A 14,575-nucleotide genomic window follows, 5' to 3' on the forward strand; every position below is an offset into this window, starting at 1 on the left:
TTCAAACCAGTTTTAACTTATGGATCTGAGAGCTGTGTCAGAAGTAAAATACTTGACCAAAGACTAGAGGATGCAGATATTAGAGTCCTGAGAAAGATTAGGGGCACAAACAGATGGCAACAATGGCAATATCATATTAAAAATGAGGATATTAGGAAAGAACTTGACATTGTCAGTATCCAGGAATGTGTTAACAGAGCTAATCTCAGGTGGTGTGGGCACTTAAACAGAATGGGAGACGAAAGATTAGCAAAACAAGTGTTCTCAGGCAGGTTGGCAGAAAAAAGACCCAGAGGAAGACCAAGATATAGGTGGATTGATATGGTAAAAAGTGCCTTAGACGATAGAAATGTAAGATCTGATAATGTTGGAGTCTTGACAAATAACAGACTGATTTGGAGGAAAATTGTAGATAGGAAGTTAGTAACGATGTAAATTTTTCATGTAATACTATCATATCCCGTACATCCCCTTGAGGGTACATGGCAGGAAATCGATGATGATGATGTTTTATTAGATTTTAATGTAAAGTTGCTATTAAAGTTAAATGTTTTTTTGGATTTAAAATAAATGTAAATTGTAAATTAATAATTTGTTTTAAAAATGTTATTACAATTCCTTATGGGTTGTTTGAATAGCTTTTCTGAATGTAGGGTGAGGTAAGGAAGGGGAGCACTGACGATGAGTTTATGGAGTCGAGGGGACGGTGGCCTGAAAAAGTTTGGGAACCACTGGTTTAATCCTTTATCTAAGTTCTTTACTTCCACTTTAGTATCACCACCTCTGAGTCTGGCCCCCACTGACGAGACCTCAGTAAAGGTTGAAACCGGTCTGGGTGGTGGCCCTTCCCTTCATACATAGCATTATACATGTCTGCAAGGAGATGTGCTTTGCATTATGGGAGATACTAAGACAAGTGATGAGAGCTTAGTCCACCTTTACCACGAGTTGCCTCAGTCCTGAAGATACTTCAGGTGCAAACTTTGTTTGCTTACACTTGGATCAAGGATTAAACTAAATTTATGTAGTATACAACCCATATAATACACAAGTAATTTGGGATGCAATCCATGATGATCACACAACAAGAAGAGGTCATTCTACAGTTCATTCTTGCTCACATTAGTGAGTGAGAGTGAACTATAGAATTTTGGTAGTTTATTAAAACCAAGAAGTTCCAACAACAGGTCCAAAGGCACAATTCCATTCTAAAGGAAATTCATTACAACAAACTATTCACTATAGCAAACTATTTCTGTGATCTTATAAGTTTGCTATAGTGAGAGTTTATTATATATCCACATATGTTAATAACAGAAATATATATTACATCTGTTACATCAAAATAATATCAAAAAGACAGCCTAAAGCCTCACAGGATACAGATAGCTTAAGCAATTCAAAAATGTTGCTGCATTTATCATCCCAATCATGTACCAATTTCCTTATGATATTTCCCTTTGGACAGAAGCAGCAGAAGTTCGTCTGTTTGTTCAATAAAAATAAGCAAGTCAGGTCTTGGTGACCATGCAGTATGCTGTATAGAATTAAGTGGAATGAAACCAAAATATTGCACACAATGTTGGTCATAGGGATCTAACAAGATCCCTATGACCAACATTTAAAATTATGTTCCAAGTATGCAATTGTTTGCATAATTTGTATGTTATCTGACCATCGAACAGCCACTCAAGCTTCATATGGCTAACATGTCAGAGTTGCCAATTTATCATATTGATAGCATGAATTTGCCAAAGGGAGGTCATGTTTTAGTAATCTACTTACTTATTACAATAAAGTGACTGCTTCCTTGAACAGAGGAGAAGGATACACAGTAATATACTTGGATTTCACAAAGGCTTTTGATAGAGTACCTCATGATAAGTTGACAGTCAAACTAGAGCAGATGGGGTTGGATGTTAGATTAGTGCATTGGATTGGAGACTGGCTATCTGATAGGTATCAACAAGTTGTGTATGGGGGTGTGATATCCAGGAAAAGGAAAGTCACTAGTGGAGTGCCTCAGGGGTCTGCTTTAGGGTCATTACTGTTTAACTTGTATATTAATGATATTGGCGAAGATTTGGATGGAGATATTCAGTTGTTTGCAGATGATGCAAAGTTGGGACGAACCATAAAGAGTAGTGAAGATGTTGTGGCCTTGCAAGAAGACTTGAATAAATTGAGTGACTGAGCACGGAAATGGGGATGTGAGTTCAATGTTGCAAAATGTAAGGTTTTCAAATTTGGAAAACAAAGATGGGATGCAGAATTTATGCTTGGTGAGAATATATTGTTGGAAATAAAGGAAATAACAGATCTGGGGTGATAGTGGATAAGGATCTAAAATTTAGAGGACACATCGCCAAAATTGTGAAGACAACATAAAGGCTTCTGGGAATGATGCGGAGGACATTGACTTGTAGATGTGGGGAGATTCTTGTTCTGTTGTATAAGGCTTTGATTAGGCCTTATCTTCTTCATCCTTCTGAAAAGGATGAATTTCTTCATCCTTCTGAAAACCCGGTGACCCAGATTTCATCACCGGGTTTTCAGAAGGATGATGAGATGTTGGAAAGGGTCCAAAGGCAACTGATTAAGGTAGTTTCTGACCTCTGGAATGTTGAGTATGAGGAAAGATTGAGAAGATGTAATTTGCAGGGTCTGGTGAACAGGAGGAAGAGGGGAGATATAACAGAAACCTACAAGTTGGTAAGGGGTTGTTATAGGATCAATGGTGGAGAAGTTCTAAAGAGAATAGTGGGAGATCAGGGGAGAACCAGAAGTCATCCCTGGAAACTGTATAAAGAGGGTGTGAGTACGGGAGTGAGAGGCAGGTTTTTTTTCGTGCAGAGTTGTGAATGATTGGAATGCCTTGCCTGAGAGTGTGGTGTCTGCAAGGAGTTTGAGTATGTTTAAGACACGGTATGATGAGATGTGTGTGTGTGTGTGATAAAAGGACCTCCCAGATGAGTCTTTGACTCCATGGGGTCTTGGGTAATAATAATAATAGGGGATCATGAATGGCTGTTGGAAACTCTCAATTATCTGTTTACATTTGAAAACCAATTTTCTTGCTGGATGTGGTTAATACAAAGTACTGATATTCTGACCTTTTCAAGAATTTTGAAAGCTGAAAAAATGGCATTTAGCTGCAATACATGTTTCTATCTCATTGAAAAATTTTAAAATAAATAGTTTAAAACTTATCTTACTGTTCTCAAAGAGTTCATTAGGGGAAAAAAAAAAATAATCAAGTTAAATACAACTGAAACAGTAAATGCTCCATACCTGAGAGCTTTGCTTGCTCAAGGAGATAATGCTGCAGTGGCAAATGATAACTATGATTGTCTGTCCTACAAGTCCAAATTGAAGGATAATCCACATTGCTATAAAGAGGTACTGACTGTTCATTTTGATTTATACTTGTATTACCAATTACTGGTGGAGGCTTTGAGAGCTCACCATTTGGATGATCTAAATAAGATCTAAATTCATTGTCTCTGCTTGGCATAACTTTATTTTCTTTGTCATATGTAAAAGAGGTGGACTTAGATGAAAGATATGTTTGATGTAAGCTTGGGGATGTGATGGCATCTGACATAATTTTATGCTGACTTTCCAATGCAATATGAGTTCCTTGCGATTTCACACTGCTTTCTAAACCATGTAATGACAGGCTCAAGGAATGAGATGATAAGTATCCTGAACCACGATTCTGATGACTTGATTGTAATTCTTCAACTGTATGATGAGTACTGCCTGTCTGATATGAGTGTATGCTTTCACTATTTGGCACTAATGGACTCTGAGGACTTGATGCACTACTATCAGTACTGCGTGAACTTTTTCTTAACCAATTTCTTCGGCTGGCAAGTGGGGTACATAAGCTGTCAGCTGGGTACTTACTGGCAGCACTTTCTACTGAATACAGGTGTGAAGTAGATATACCAAAATATTCTTGAGCATTTGGTGATAAATCTTCACTGTGATGCTTTCTATGTGGTTGTGGTGTTGATTTTCCTACATGCCTGGTGTTTGAACTGCCTGCTATTCCTGCCTCACTTCTTCCTTTATTTACATGTCCAAACTTTACAAAATTACCACTCTCTATTGCCAGAGATGAATCAACACTTAACTGTCTAGGAGTAACTGGAGAGGAAGGAGTTACACCAACTTCAAACGAATACTGTCTTTTTGGTGTATATTCTTTCCCTGTTGGCTTATTTGAAGATTGAACATCTAGGATTAGTTTTTTGTTCTTAATATCCTGTTGCTGGTTTTGGAAGCGTTGACCACTGATGTCTGAATCTTTCATGTTGAGTATGAATCTGTTTTGCAGATATGAAGAACTAACACTGTCTGAAGAGCCAGAATCCATTTTTCTAAAGTAAAAAATGTGAACTATGAATTTTTCAAAATTGGAAAAAAAAATCTTAGAATTACAAAATCAAACATCACTGAAATACCATTTCTCACTAACAAACCCTGTTACAGCAAAACTTGATCACTATAACAAACCTACCAAAAAAAAAAAAGTCCTAACCAAAGTCACATAGATATATGTTATCCTAAAGGAATTTCATTAGAGAACTATATACTTCAAATTATTTCTGAGATGCCTATGAGTTTACTATAGCGAGAATTGATTATACTTGTCAGTGTGTAATTTAGAAAACTACATTATTATTATTACAATCAATGAACTAACATTTAAGAAAAATATTTACTCTACTTAAGGAAGTTATAGAGCAGCAGCAGCAACTTGAAATAAATCATTGTATAAAACAGAGAAAGACCATTCTTTGGAACTTGGAAATATAACAAATATAACAATATTTGTTATGGTGAATGAATTTCCCATAATCATATCATTCCATATGATTCAATTAATAATTTAACACTAATTCATGTTATTTATTGATTGATTTTTATTTATTCTGTTTTAGTTTTTGGAAAAACTAAAATGTTATCAAATACAGAAATGAACATTTTTTTTTTTACATAAGTTCAAATCAAATCAGGATAAAGACTAAGAATGAAGAGATAATGACATAATACATTTCTTTATTCTTAGTTCTTCACAAATTAATTCATAATATTTCCCCTAAAGTCCCAGGAACAGCAGGTTGAAAAACCCTTTAAAAAAAGATTATTTCAAGCTATATGTTTGTGTAAAGCAGGAAACAAGCCAGTTTGGTTTTTATCCAAAAAAAAAAAAATATATATATATAATTAAGTTTACACATCAGCATAATGTTTTTTTCATACAAATTCAAAATTAAGAATAAAGTATTTCATCTTCAGAAAATCAAGGTTTGAGAAAGTCTTGGGAAAATCTGTTAAGAATGCAGTATTTTATCTTGGGAAAATCAAGGTTTATCTGGTTGTGCTCACTCGTTTGCAATTTATTAAAATATCATCTAATTTTCAGGTCTTGCTCTCACCTTATCTTTTAATTTGCCATCAAATAGAATATTGCTACACTGACATATTATTATTATTATTATCTGACCTCTATAAAGTCAGAGGACTCATTGCAGGAGGTCCATATTCTCCCATGTAAAAATATCATCAAACCATGCCTTAAACCTATGCACAGTTTCCATGCTTGTCACATTATCAGGCAATGCATTCCACTCACCAATCACTTCCTCCTTATACAGCTTCCAGGAATGGCCTCTTTTTCTACCCTTATCTCCCTCTACTTTATGAAAAATCTTCTCCACATTAATCTGGTAACAACCCTTCAACTTATATTCTTAATCATATGCCCTCTCCTTCTATTCATGAGGCTCTGCAACTTACATTCCCTCAATCTCTCTTCTGATATCTGACATTTCCTAGACCTGACACTGACTTAGTAAACCTCCTCTGGATCCTCTTCAACAGATCTTCATCCCCTTGAAAACCAGGAGACTAAATTAAGGACAGCAGACCATATGTGGCCTGATTCAAAACCTTATACAAAGGAACCATAACCCATTTGTTTCTCATAATTTGTAGTCTCAGTCTTAATCTCTCCCTCCCCTTTTGTGAAGTTGAACAATTTTTCCCACCTTTCATTCCTTTGGGACTCGCCCTGTTACTTCAAGCATTCCTTCAAGATGTGGTGATATACTGTCAATTCCTACTGCCTTATTAACATCAAGTTTATTTAATTCCTCATACATCTCCTGCTTATTCACCATCAGTCCTTTCTCCACCATCTCTACACTCCAGGTTCTCTTCCAGCCTCCATGAGGATTAAATACATTGTCAAACTCTCATTGAATACTTCAACTATATCTTCTGCATTGATGACCAATCTGCCATATCAACTAGCATTATTCTTCCAAAGTAATTTTTAATTCTACTTGTCACATATCAAAAGAACTAGCTAGGATTTTTCTTAACTTGATTGGCTAATTTGTTCTCATATTCATGTACTTGTCTTGTCTTGTCTTTACCAAGTGCATCACCTTTCTGACCTCCTCTTTGTACACATCATGCAATTGATTATTACCAACATTCATCTTAGTGCCTTCAACATAGTGCCTTCTTCCTCCAGATTTCATGCTCAATCTCTTCATTCATCCATTTTACTCCTACCTTATTTGGCCTTTTCACCTTTGAAATACATTCAGATATTGCTGCTGTTAAATAGCTCTTGATCAATACCCAAGAAGCATCTGTCTCCTTTCCACTCAATTTCTCTTTCTAAGTTATAGCAGTTGTCTCCTAAGCTTTGCATAATCACCTAACCTTGTAGTTCCATATATATATATATATATATATATATATATATATATATATATATATATATATATATATATATATCCCTTCTTCATGGAAGTTTTCATATTACTGGCTACAGCTCAGGTGATCACTTCATGGTCACTCTCACCAACTAGGGGAAGATTAAACACTCCATTCACAATCATATCCGTTGATGATATAACTAGAGCTAAGACTCTTAAACCCTCATGTGTCCTCTGTTACATATTGCCAAAGATTGGTGTCCCTTAGGAACTCAAGAAATTTCATTCTCCTTATTCCATTCTCTTCATTCCAATCAATATCACTATAACTAACATCATCCATGATGATCACCCTTCACTTGCTCACTAAGCCAAGTTGCCTACACAGTTTTTGTCTCCACATTCCCTAGCCCATAGCAACATCCAACTAAATATCTCATTCTATCAACTTCCATCTCACACCATACTGCTTCAAAACCACTGCTACTTTTTTTCTCTTGTATCTCAACCTTGTGTGGACATAGTTCCTCTACTAACATAAGCACACTCCACCTCCTTTCTTGCCCTTCTCATCATTATGAAAAACATCATATCCCTTCCATTTCTACTCTTGTCAAGATATCATTCTCATCTAACCATGTTTCACTTATTTCAACTATTTTAGCAAAAATGAACTCAATCAACACGACAATTTCATCTCCTTATTTCTGATACTCCTGGCATTCGTAAATAAGCATGACAATTTATTCCTTAGTCTATAACCAATCCTATCCATGCTGTCCCTCATCTGTTACTTCTCCAACTTGCTGCTGGTTGCAACCTTTACATTGTGTCCTATATCTTCCCAGACTCAACTACTATCCCATCCATGTATTCCAGGCAATTCAATTCCTATGCTGACCATCCCCATACATGCATTCATTACTGCTTTCAGAATCCACTCTGATTACACTGTCTCCCTGGCCCAACCCATTTTTCTGTTCAACTTTCATTCCTATTCTCATTAGTCTCACCCAGTCCACTCTTCTGCTCATTTACATCATCTCTGACTTCCACTGATACCTTGTTTGCATCACTGATAATACTTCCTTCTAGCAACAGCCTTTCCAGGTGACTCACTCCAAAACCATTCAAATGCAGTCCATCACTCTTATACAGTTCCATTCGTCCCTCACACTCACAAACTGTGCTTTTCTCTTCACATATTTCTGTTAATATTCTATTCAAGATGTTTCACACTACTGTCCTTTGCTCCCTTCAATAATCTCCTGATATCCATCCTTAAGTATTCTTTACAACATAAGTAAAATAGTTATTTTCTTCTTATTCCTTCCCTCCTCTTTTAACTTGAGTGTTGGGGATTTTTTCTACATTTCACCACTACCATATCAAGGATAAGGTGGTTAGCCCTATGTCACCCGGTGTATCCTATGTCTGTAGGTGCGTGTGTTCAGAAGCTGATTTGAATGACGAAAAACCCGAGTTTCCAGGTGAAAACCCCCCTACCTCCATATGAGACTGGCTAACTCACCTTTAGTCGAAAGAAACTAGATAAAGGTTCCTCACGTTATTGACAGGAATCGAACTCAGGTCTTTTCTAACCCAAGGGTTTTGTCTATACTGACTGAGCTATGGATGCTAAAATAGTTATTTTACTATATTAAATTTTGTGAGCTTTGTTTAATTTTGTTTAATTAAATTTTGTGCAGTTTCATTTGAGTTGTAAGCAGTGGCGGCTCGTGGCGGCTCGTGGCTTGAAATCGTGGGGGGTGCTGCAACTTTCGAAATATACATACAATATTGTATGTACAGCGTATACGTATTTGGATAAAATATCAAAATTATGATAAAAAATTTTAAAAAATTAAAGATGAAAAATATTGTTTATCATCATCATCAAATTCCTGCCATTTACACTCAAGGGGTCTACAGGATATGATAGTACTACATGAAAAATTTACATCATTACTAACTTCCTATCTACAATTTTCCTCCAAATCAGTCTGTTACTTGTCCTGATAGACCTGAAAGACTCCAACATTATCAGATCTTATATTTCTATCTTCTAAGGCACTTTGTACTGTATCAATCCACCTATATCTTGGTCTTCCTCTGGGTCGTTTTCCTGCCAACCTAGGAAAGAACACTTGTTTTGTTGACCATACCACCTGAGATAAGCTCTGCTAACGCATTCCTGGATGCTGACAATGTCAAGTTCTTTCCTAATATCCTCGTTTTTAATATGATATTGCCATTGATGCCATCTGTTCACGTCTCTAATCTTTCTCAGGACTCTAATATCTGTGGTCTCTGGTCTTTTGTCAAGTGTTTTACTTCTGACCCAGCTCCCAGATCCATAAGTTAAAACTGGTTTGAACACTGTCTTGTATACAGCTAATTTAGTGTTCCGACTAATTTCTCTCTTATTCCATATGAATTTATTCAATTGACTTCCTATCATACCAGCTTTGTTGATTCTGTTGTCTATTTCCATATTTTATTTACCCTCTTCACTAAAAATCATGCCTAAGTAGCTTAAATGTTTTACTTGTTCCACAGATTCTCAGTTCAAAACACACTTGACATTTTCGACGCTTCTACCTATTTTCATTGTCTTTGTCTTTTTAATGCTGACCTTTATACCATACCTATTACAACAGCTATTCAATTTAGTCAGGGAATCTTGCAACTTGTAGCGGATTTATTTAGAAGTATAACATCATCCACATCAAGCAATGATCCGAGATTAACATCTCCAATTCTGATATCAGGTTTAATACCACTTTCCTTCATAATGTGATCCATATAGATCAGCGCTTCCCAAACTGTGGGCTGTGGCTCCCTTGGGGTACATAGGTTTTGTTCAGGGTGGCCGTGAAATAATGAAAACAAATTTAAAATGTTTTAAGACTAAGTAGATTTTTTTATTTTAAAAGAAACGTATTTAACTTTTATTATTTATTATTTCTTTTGTTATTTTTTATATTTTAATGGAAAAATTCACACATTGGTGTTGGTTAACAAACTTTGCTTCCTGCGTATTTCGGTGCTTAATGAATATTAGTAATTATTGCTTATTCATATGTTTCGTTTCAAAGCAGTGGTTAATTGTATTTACTTCAAATGCTCTCTAGGGAAGCTCCAAATCGTCCTGTCTCTTTCATCATGCGTTTGTAATCAGGGACTGTTGATATCGACTTTATATATATATCAAAACTCGTTTTATATTATCACTGTCATCCAAGCTAGTTTTCTGTTACCAATAAAAGTTTCGCATATACTTCACACATGAAAAAAAAACAAGTTCATGTGGGGAGATAGTAACTTGCTTGCAGTGGTAAACAACATGCCCTCCCTAACAGCCACTATACTGCAGATGCAATAAAAACAAGTACTTTTATTATGTCAGTGAATAAGGTATGAGGAGTCTGTGTAATATATTTCTCAACAAATAGTGCAATTAGAGACAACTGGGATAAAAACACAATTAATGAATCACATGTTGCAAGTTTATTTTTCACTTGGTTAGAGTATAATAAATTTAGTTTAATCCTTTATTCAAGTGTGAGCAAACAAAGTTTGCACCTGAAAGTGCATAACATTAGACATATCCGCAAGGAGATGTGTTTTGCATTATGGGAGATACTGAGATAGGAGTGTTGGTAGCTTGCTCCACCTTTGCAAGGAGTAGCCTGGTGTTGTACCACCTTACCCTTTTCTTCCACAATTCTTCTCAACCGTTTCTCAAGTATACTTGCGTAGATCTTGCCAGGAACACTTAGTACGGAAATATCTCTAATTCTCACATTCAGTTTTATTTCCCTTTTTATATATGGGTACTATTAGAGCTCTACTCCAATCATCGGGAATTCGTCCCTCTGTCCAGGCTTTCTGAACTATGCAGTGCAACCACTATAAGACTTTTATACCACCATACTTCAGCATTTCTGGTCGAATATCATCTACTCCTGCTGCCTTTCCACATTTCAACCTTTTTAAGTTTTTTCTACTTCAAGTATGGATATGTATTCCTGACTGTATGCCTGTTGAGTGATTTTTACCAATGTGCTATTACTGCTCGTTTCGTTTAGCAAATTTTCGAAGCAATTACTCCATACTTCAAGGATATCTTTTTCTCCCGTTTTCATGTCACCTTTATCATCTCTATCTCCTTTTACAGCACTCTTCCCTCCATTTCTAAGCTTCTTCAACAACCTCCAGAATATTTTGCCACCTTGTTGATATTTATTTTCTATGTTCTTGCCAAAGTCCTATCATGAATTTTGTTTAGCTAGTTTTACACAGTGTTTCGCTTTCTTACATTTGTCTCTGTATTCTTTAAGAGCAAAAGCTGACTTATTTGCTAGGAACTTTTGATATGCGTTCTTCTTTTCCTTCACTGCCTCTTTAGCTTCCTGTGTCCACCATGGAGTTCTGATTTTTTCCTTGCAGACTACCTCACTACATGCCTCTCTGGCTGAATCAATTTTCTTCAAGTCTTGCCACTGAATCTTCAAGGTTTGGTTCCTGTTCTCAAACTCTTTCATTTTTTCTTCAATAAACTTTGTGTATTTTAGTCTACAGTTCACATCTGAGAACTGCTCAACTTTTATTTGCTTTAAAACTTTCTTACATGTTATTCTTTTCAATATGAAATTCAATTTTATCCTACTCAAGACTAAATAGTGATCACTTCCAATTTCAAATCCTCTGTACACTCTGGTGTCCTGCAGCAGGGAGAAAACATCACTATCAACAATAACATGGTCAATGAGACTTTTCTTATTCCTTGCCTCTTCTCTCCATGTGAATTTGTGCACATTTTTATGTTGGAACATGGTGTTAGTAATAACCAGTCCATGTCCTGAGCAGAAATCCAACAGGTATTTGCAATTATTATTAGCTTTGCTCTTTTCTCCAAATTTATCCAAAATATTTTTGTATGTCTGACAATCATTTGCTACTCTGCTATTTAGATCCCCAACAGGGAACAACTTTTCCTTTTTCATTGTGTCAGTTGCTTTTTCTAAAGCCTCAAAAAATTCCTCCACTTCTACCTTAGTAGAATCTTCTGTGGGACCATAGGCACAAATAAGTCTCAATGTCCAATTCTCCATTCTGATATTAGCCCACATCACTCTACTTGAGACTGCCTGCCATTTAAAAAGATTAGCCTTGTATTTTGTGTTGAATACTATGGCTACTCCTTCTTTTCCTTGATTGTCATTTCGTGAATATAACATTTTGTATTTATTGCTCAGAAATATCTCACCAGTTTTTGTCTTTTTTGTTTCAGTCATCCCTATTGTGTCAATCTGGTACTTATCTAATTCCTCAGCTAGCTCCATTTCTTTGCCATTCAGGCTTCTTATGTTGATAGTACCGATCTTTAACTCTGGTGATGTTGAATTGGGGTTTATTTTCAGATTTGTTCCAGTAGCTGACTTTTCGCTGTTTGCCCTGTTTCCTTGGCGAAAACAACGGGGGCTTTGTTTAACCGGGCGACGCCCCAGCTGGCATGAAATTTTGTCATGTTGTACCATCATTTTGTATTTTGGTTTAAGCCAATAAGAATACAATTTGGTCGGCTACATCCCAAATTGCCATCCTCGTTTGTTCAGCATCCAGGTAGATACCCAACAGGGTGTACCACGAGAAGGTGAGAATTGGACATTAGGTCAGGAGCCCTGGTCGGTTGTCCGCATTCCTTTAAAGGCTATATGGAGGTCTCCTCTCAGTTATACAGCTTTGACCCTTAAGCACCCCAAATATTGTTTATTATCGATAAAATTATACAGTTTGGTATAATTCAAAATAACTTAAAAATAAAATCCATTATCATAACCCCAATAATGTTCTAAAATAAAAATTATAACAAATGTTATGTCTTTAATTGTAATGTCCAAATATTTAAAGACACGGAGTAAACACGACAAGCACTATGAACACTCTACTACTGGCGCAAACTGCATATAAACAACAGTGGAACTGCATGACGGACAATGCCGCATTACGCTAATAGCTTGAATCTCAGTATGACGTGCATATGCTTGTGCGCATAGCAACATGACACTGTGGTAAACACAGTGCTGCTAGTCTCCTTTGCCCTCCTACGTGCTACCAGATGGATTTTTATTAATTTTTATGCAAAATAAGAGAATTGTATAGGATTGTTGTTGATAAAAATAAATATTACAAGCAAATATAAATAAATTAATAAATATATTTATATATATCGAGAAAATTTGGGGATGCTGCAGTTCCGCAGTGCCTATGCACGAACCCTCCCTGGCTGTAAGTCAGCGGTTAGAATTGAAGGAGGTACAGGAAGATCGTTAAATGTTAAATCTGGTGTCAGACAAGGATGTACATTATTCCCTCTGTTATTTATTATTTATATGGATCATATTATGAAGGAAAGTGGTATTAAACCTGATATCAGAATTGGAGATGTCTCGGATCATTGCTTGATGTGGATGATGTTATACTTCTAAATAATCCAGTATAAGTCTGCAAGATTCTCTGTATAAATTTAATAACTGTTGTAATAGATTTGGTATAAAGGTCTGCAATAACTAGGCAAAAACAATGAAAATAGGTAGAAGCACTGAAAATATTAACTGCATTGTGAATGGAGAAACTATGCAACAAGTAAAACATTTCAGATACTTAGCCATGACTTTTAGTGAAATGGTAAGTTAAATATGGAAATAGAAAACAGAATCAATAAAGCTGGTATGATAGGAAGCCAACTGAATAAATTTATAAGGAACAGGAGAGAAGTTAGTCAAAACACTAAATTAGCTGTATACAAGACAGTGTTCAAACCAATTTTAACTTATGGATCTGAGAGCTGAGTTAGAAATAAAACACTTGACCAAAGCCTAGAGACCACAGATATGAGAGTCCTGAGAAAGATTAGAGGCATGACCAGAGGCATCAGTGGCAATATCATATTAAAAATGAGGATATTAGGGAAGAACTTGACATTGTCAGCATCCAGGAATGCGTTAGCAGAGCTAATCTCAGGTGGTATGGTCACTTAAACAGAATGGGCAAGGAAAGATCAGAAAAACAAGTGTTCTCTGCCACGTTGGCAGGAAAAAGACCCAAGAGGAAGATCAAGAGGTGGATTGATACAGTAAAAAGTGCCTTAGAAGATAGAAATATAAGATCTGATAAAATTGGAGTCTTGACAGATAACAGATTGATTTGGAGGAAAATTGTAAATAGGAAGTTAGTAATGATGCAAGTTTTTCATGTAGTACTATCATATCCTGTACACCCTTGAGAGTACATATCAAGAATTTGATGATAATCCTACCCATACTTTTGTATTAATACTGTGTGTGAACAATCTAGAAATCCTACTCTAGAAACCAAAGATGGAACTTTATCAAGTTACTTAAGATTCCAGTAAGCAAGGTGTTGGTCTCACAACGGGCAATGAAATTCATGTACCACTTAAAATTCATGGTGGATTTAAAACTAGACACTGATGGCCAGAGAGTGGGTATGTTAACCACTTGGCCAACCAAGCTCACCAAAGGAAACTTGAGATATATATATATATATATCAAGAGAAATAAATATATATATATAAAAAAAAAAAAACTACAATGATTTATTAATAAAGAAGAGCAAGAAATAGAAAACAAAAAAATTGTAACTTGGGATATGAGAATAAGGAGAGAGGCACAGGAATAATTTAAAATTTAAGCAAAAGCAGTAGCTTCTATGTTATGTCATCAACATAAAATAATGCTTCAGAATGCATTATCTATGTCATAATAGTTTTAGTCATTAAATCACAGGTAACAGCCAGCACATTTCAA

General features: G+C 35.8%; 1 protein-coding gene across 2 annotated transcripts in view; it reads right to left on the reverse strand.

Annotated features, from left to right (window-relative positions):
• Window positions 1–14,575, reverse strand: part of LOC150101178 (uncharacterized) — a 322,911-nt gene that overhangs the window by 209,217 nt on the left and 99,119 nt on the right. For both annotated transcript variants that reach the window (XM_090401128.1, XM_090401129.1), the window contains exon 7: window positions 3,292–4,385. In XM_090401128.1, coding sequence (XP_090257254.1) covers window positions 3,292–4,385 — 1,094 coding nt within the window. The remainder of the gene's footprint in view (window positions 1–3,291; window positions 4,386–14,575) is intronic.

This window comes from Typopeltis vanoorti, chromosome 12 (genome assembly GCF_054136105.1).
Source record: "Typopeltis vanoorti isolate ZY-2024b chromosome 12, IOZ_Tvanoo_1.0, whole genome shotgun sequence".
NCBI classification, from domain to species: domain Eukaryota; kingdom Metazoa; phylum Arthropoda; class Arachnida; order Uropygi; family Thelyphonidae; genus Typopeltis; species Typopeltis vanoorti.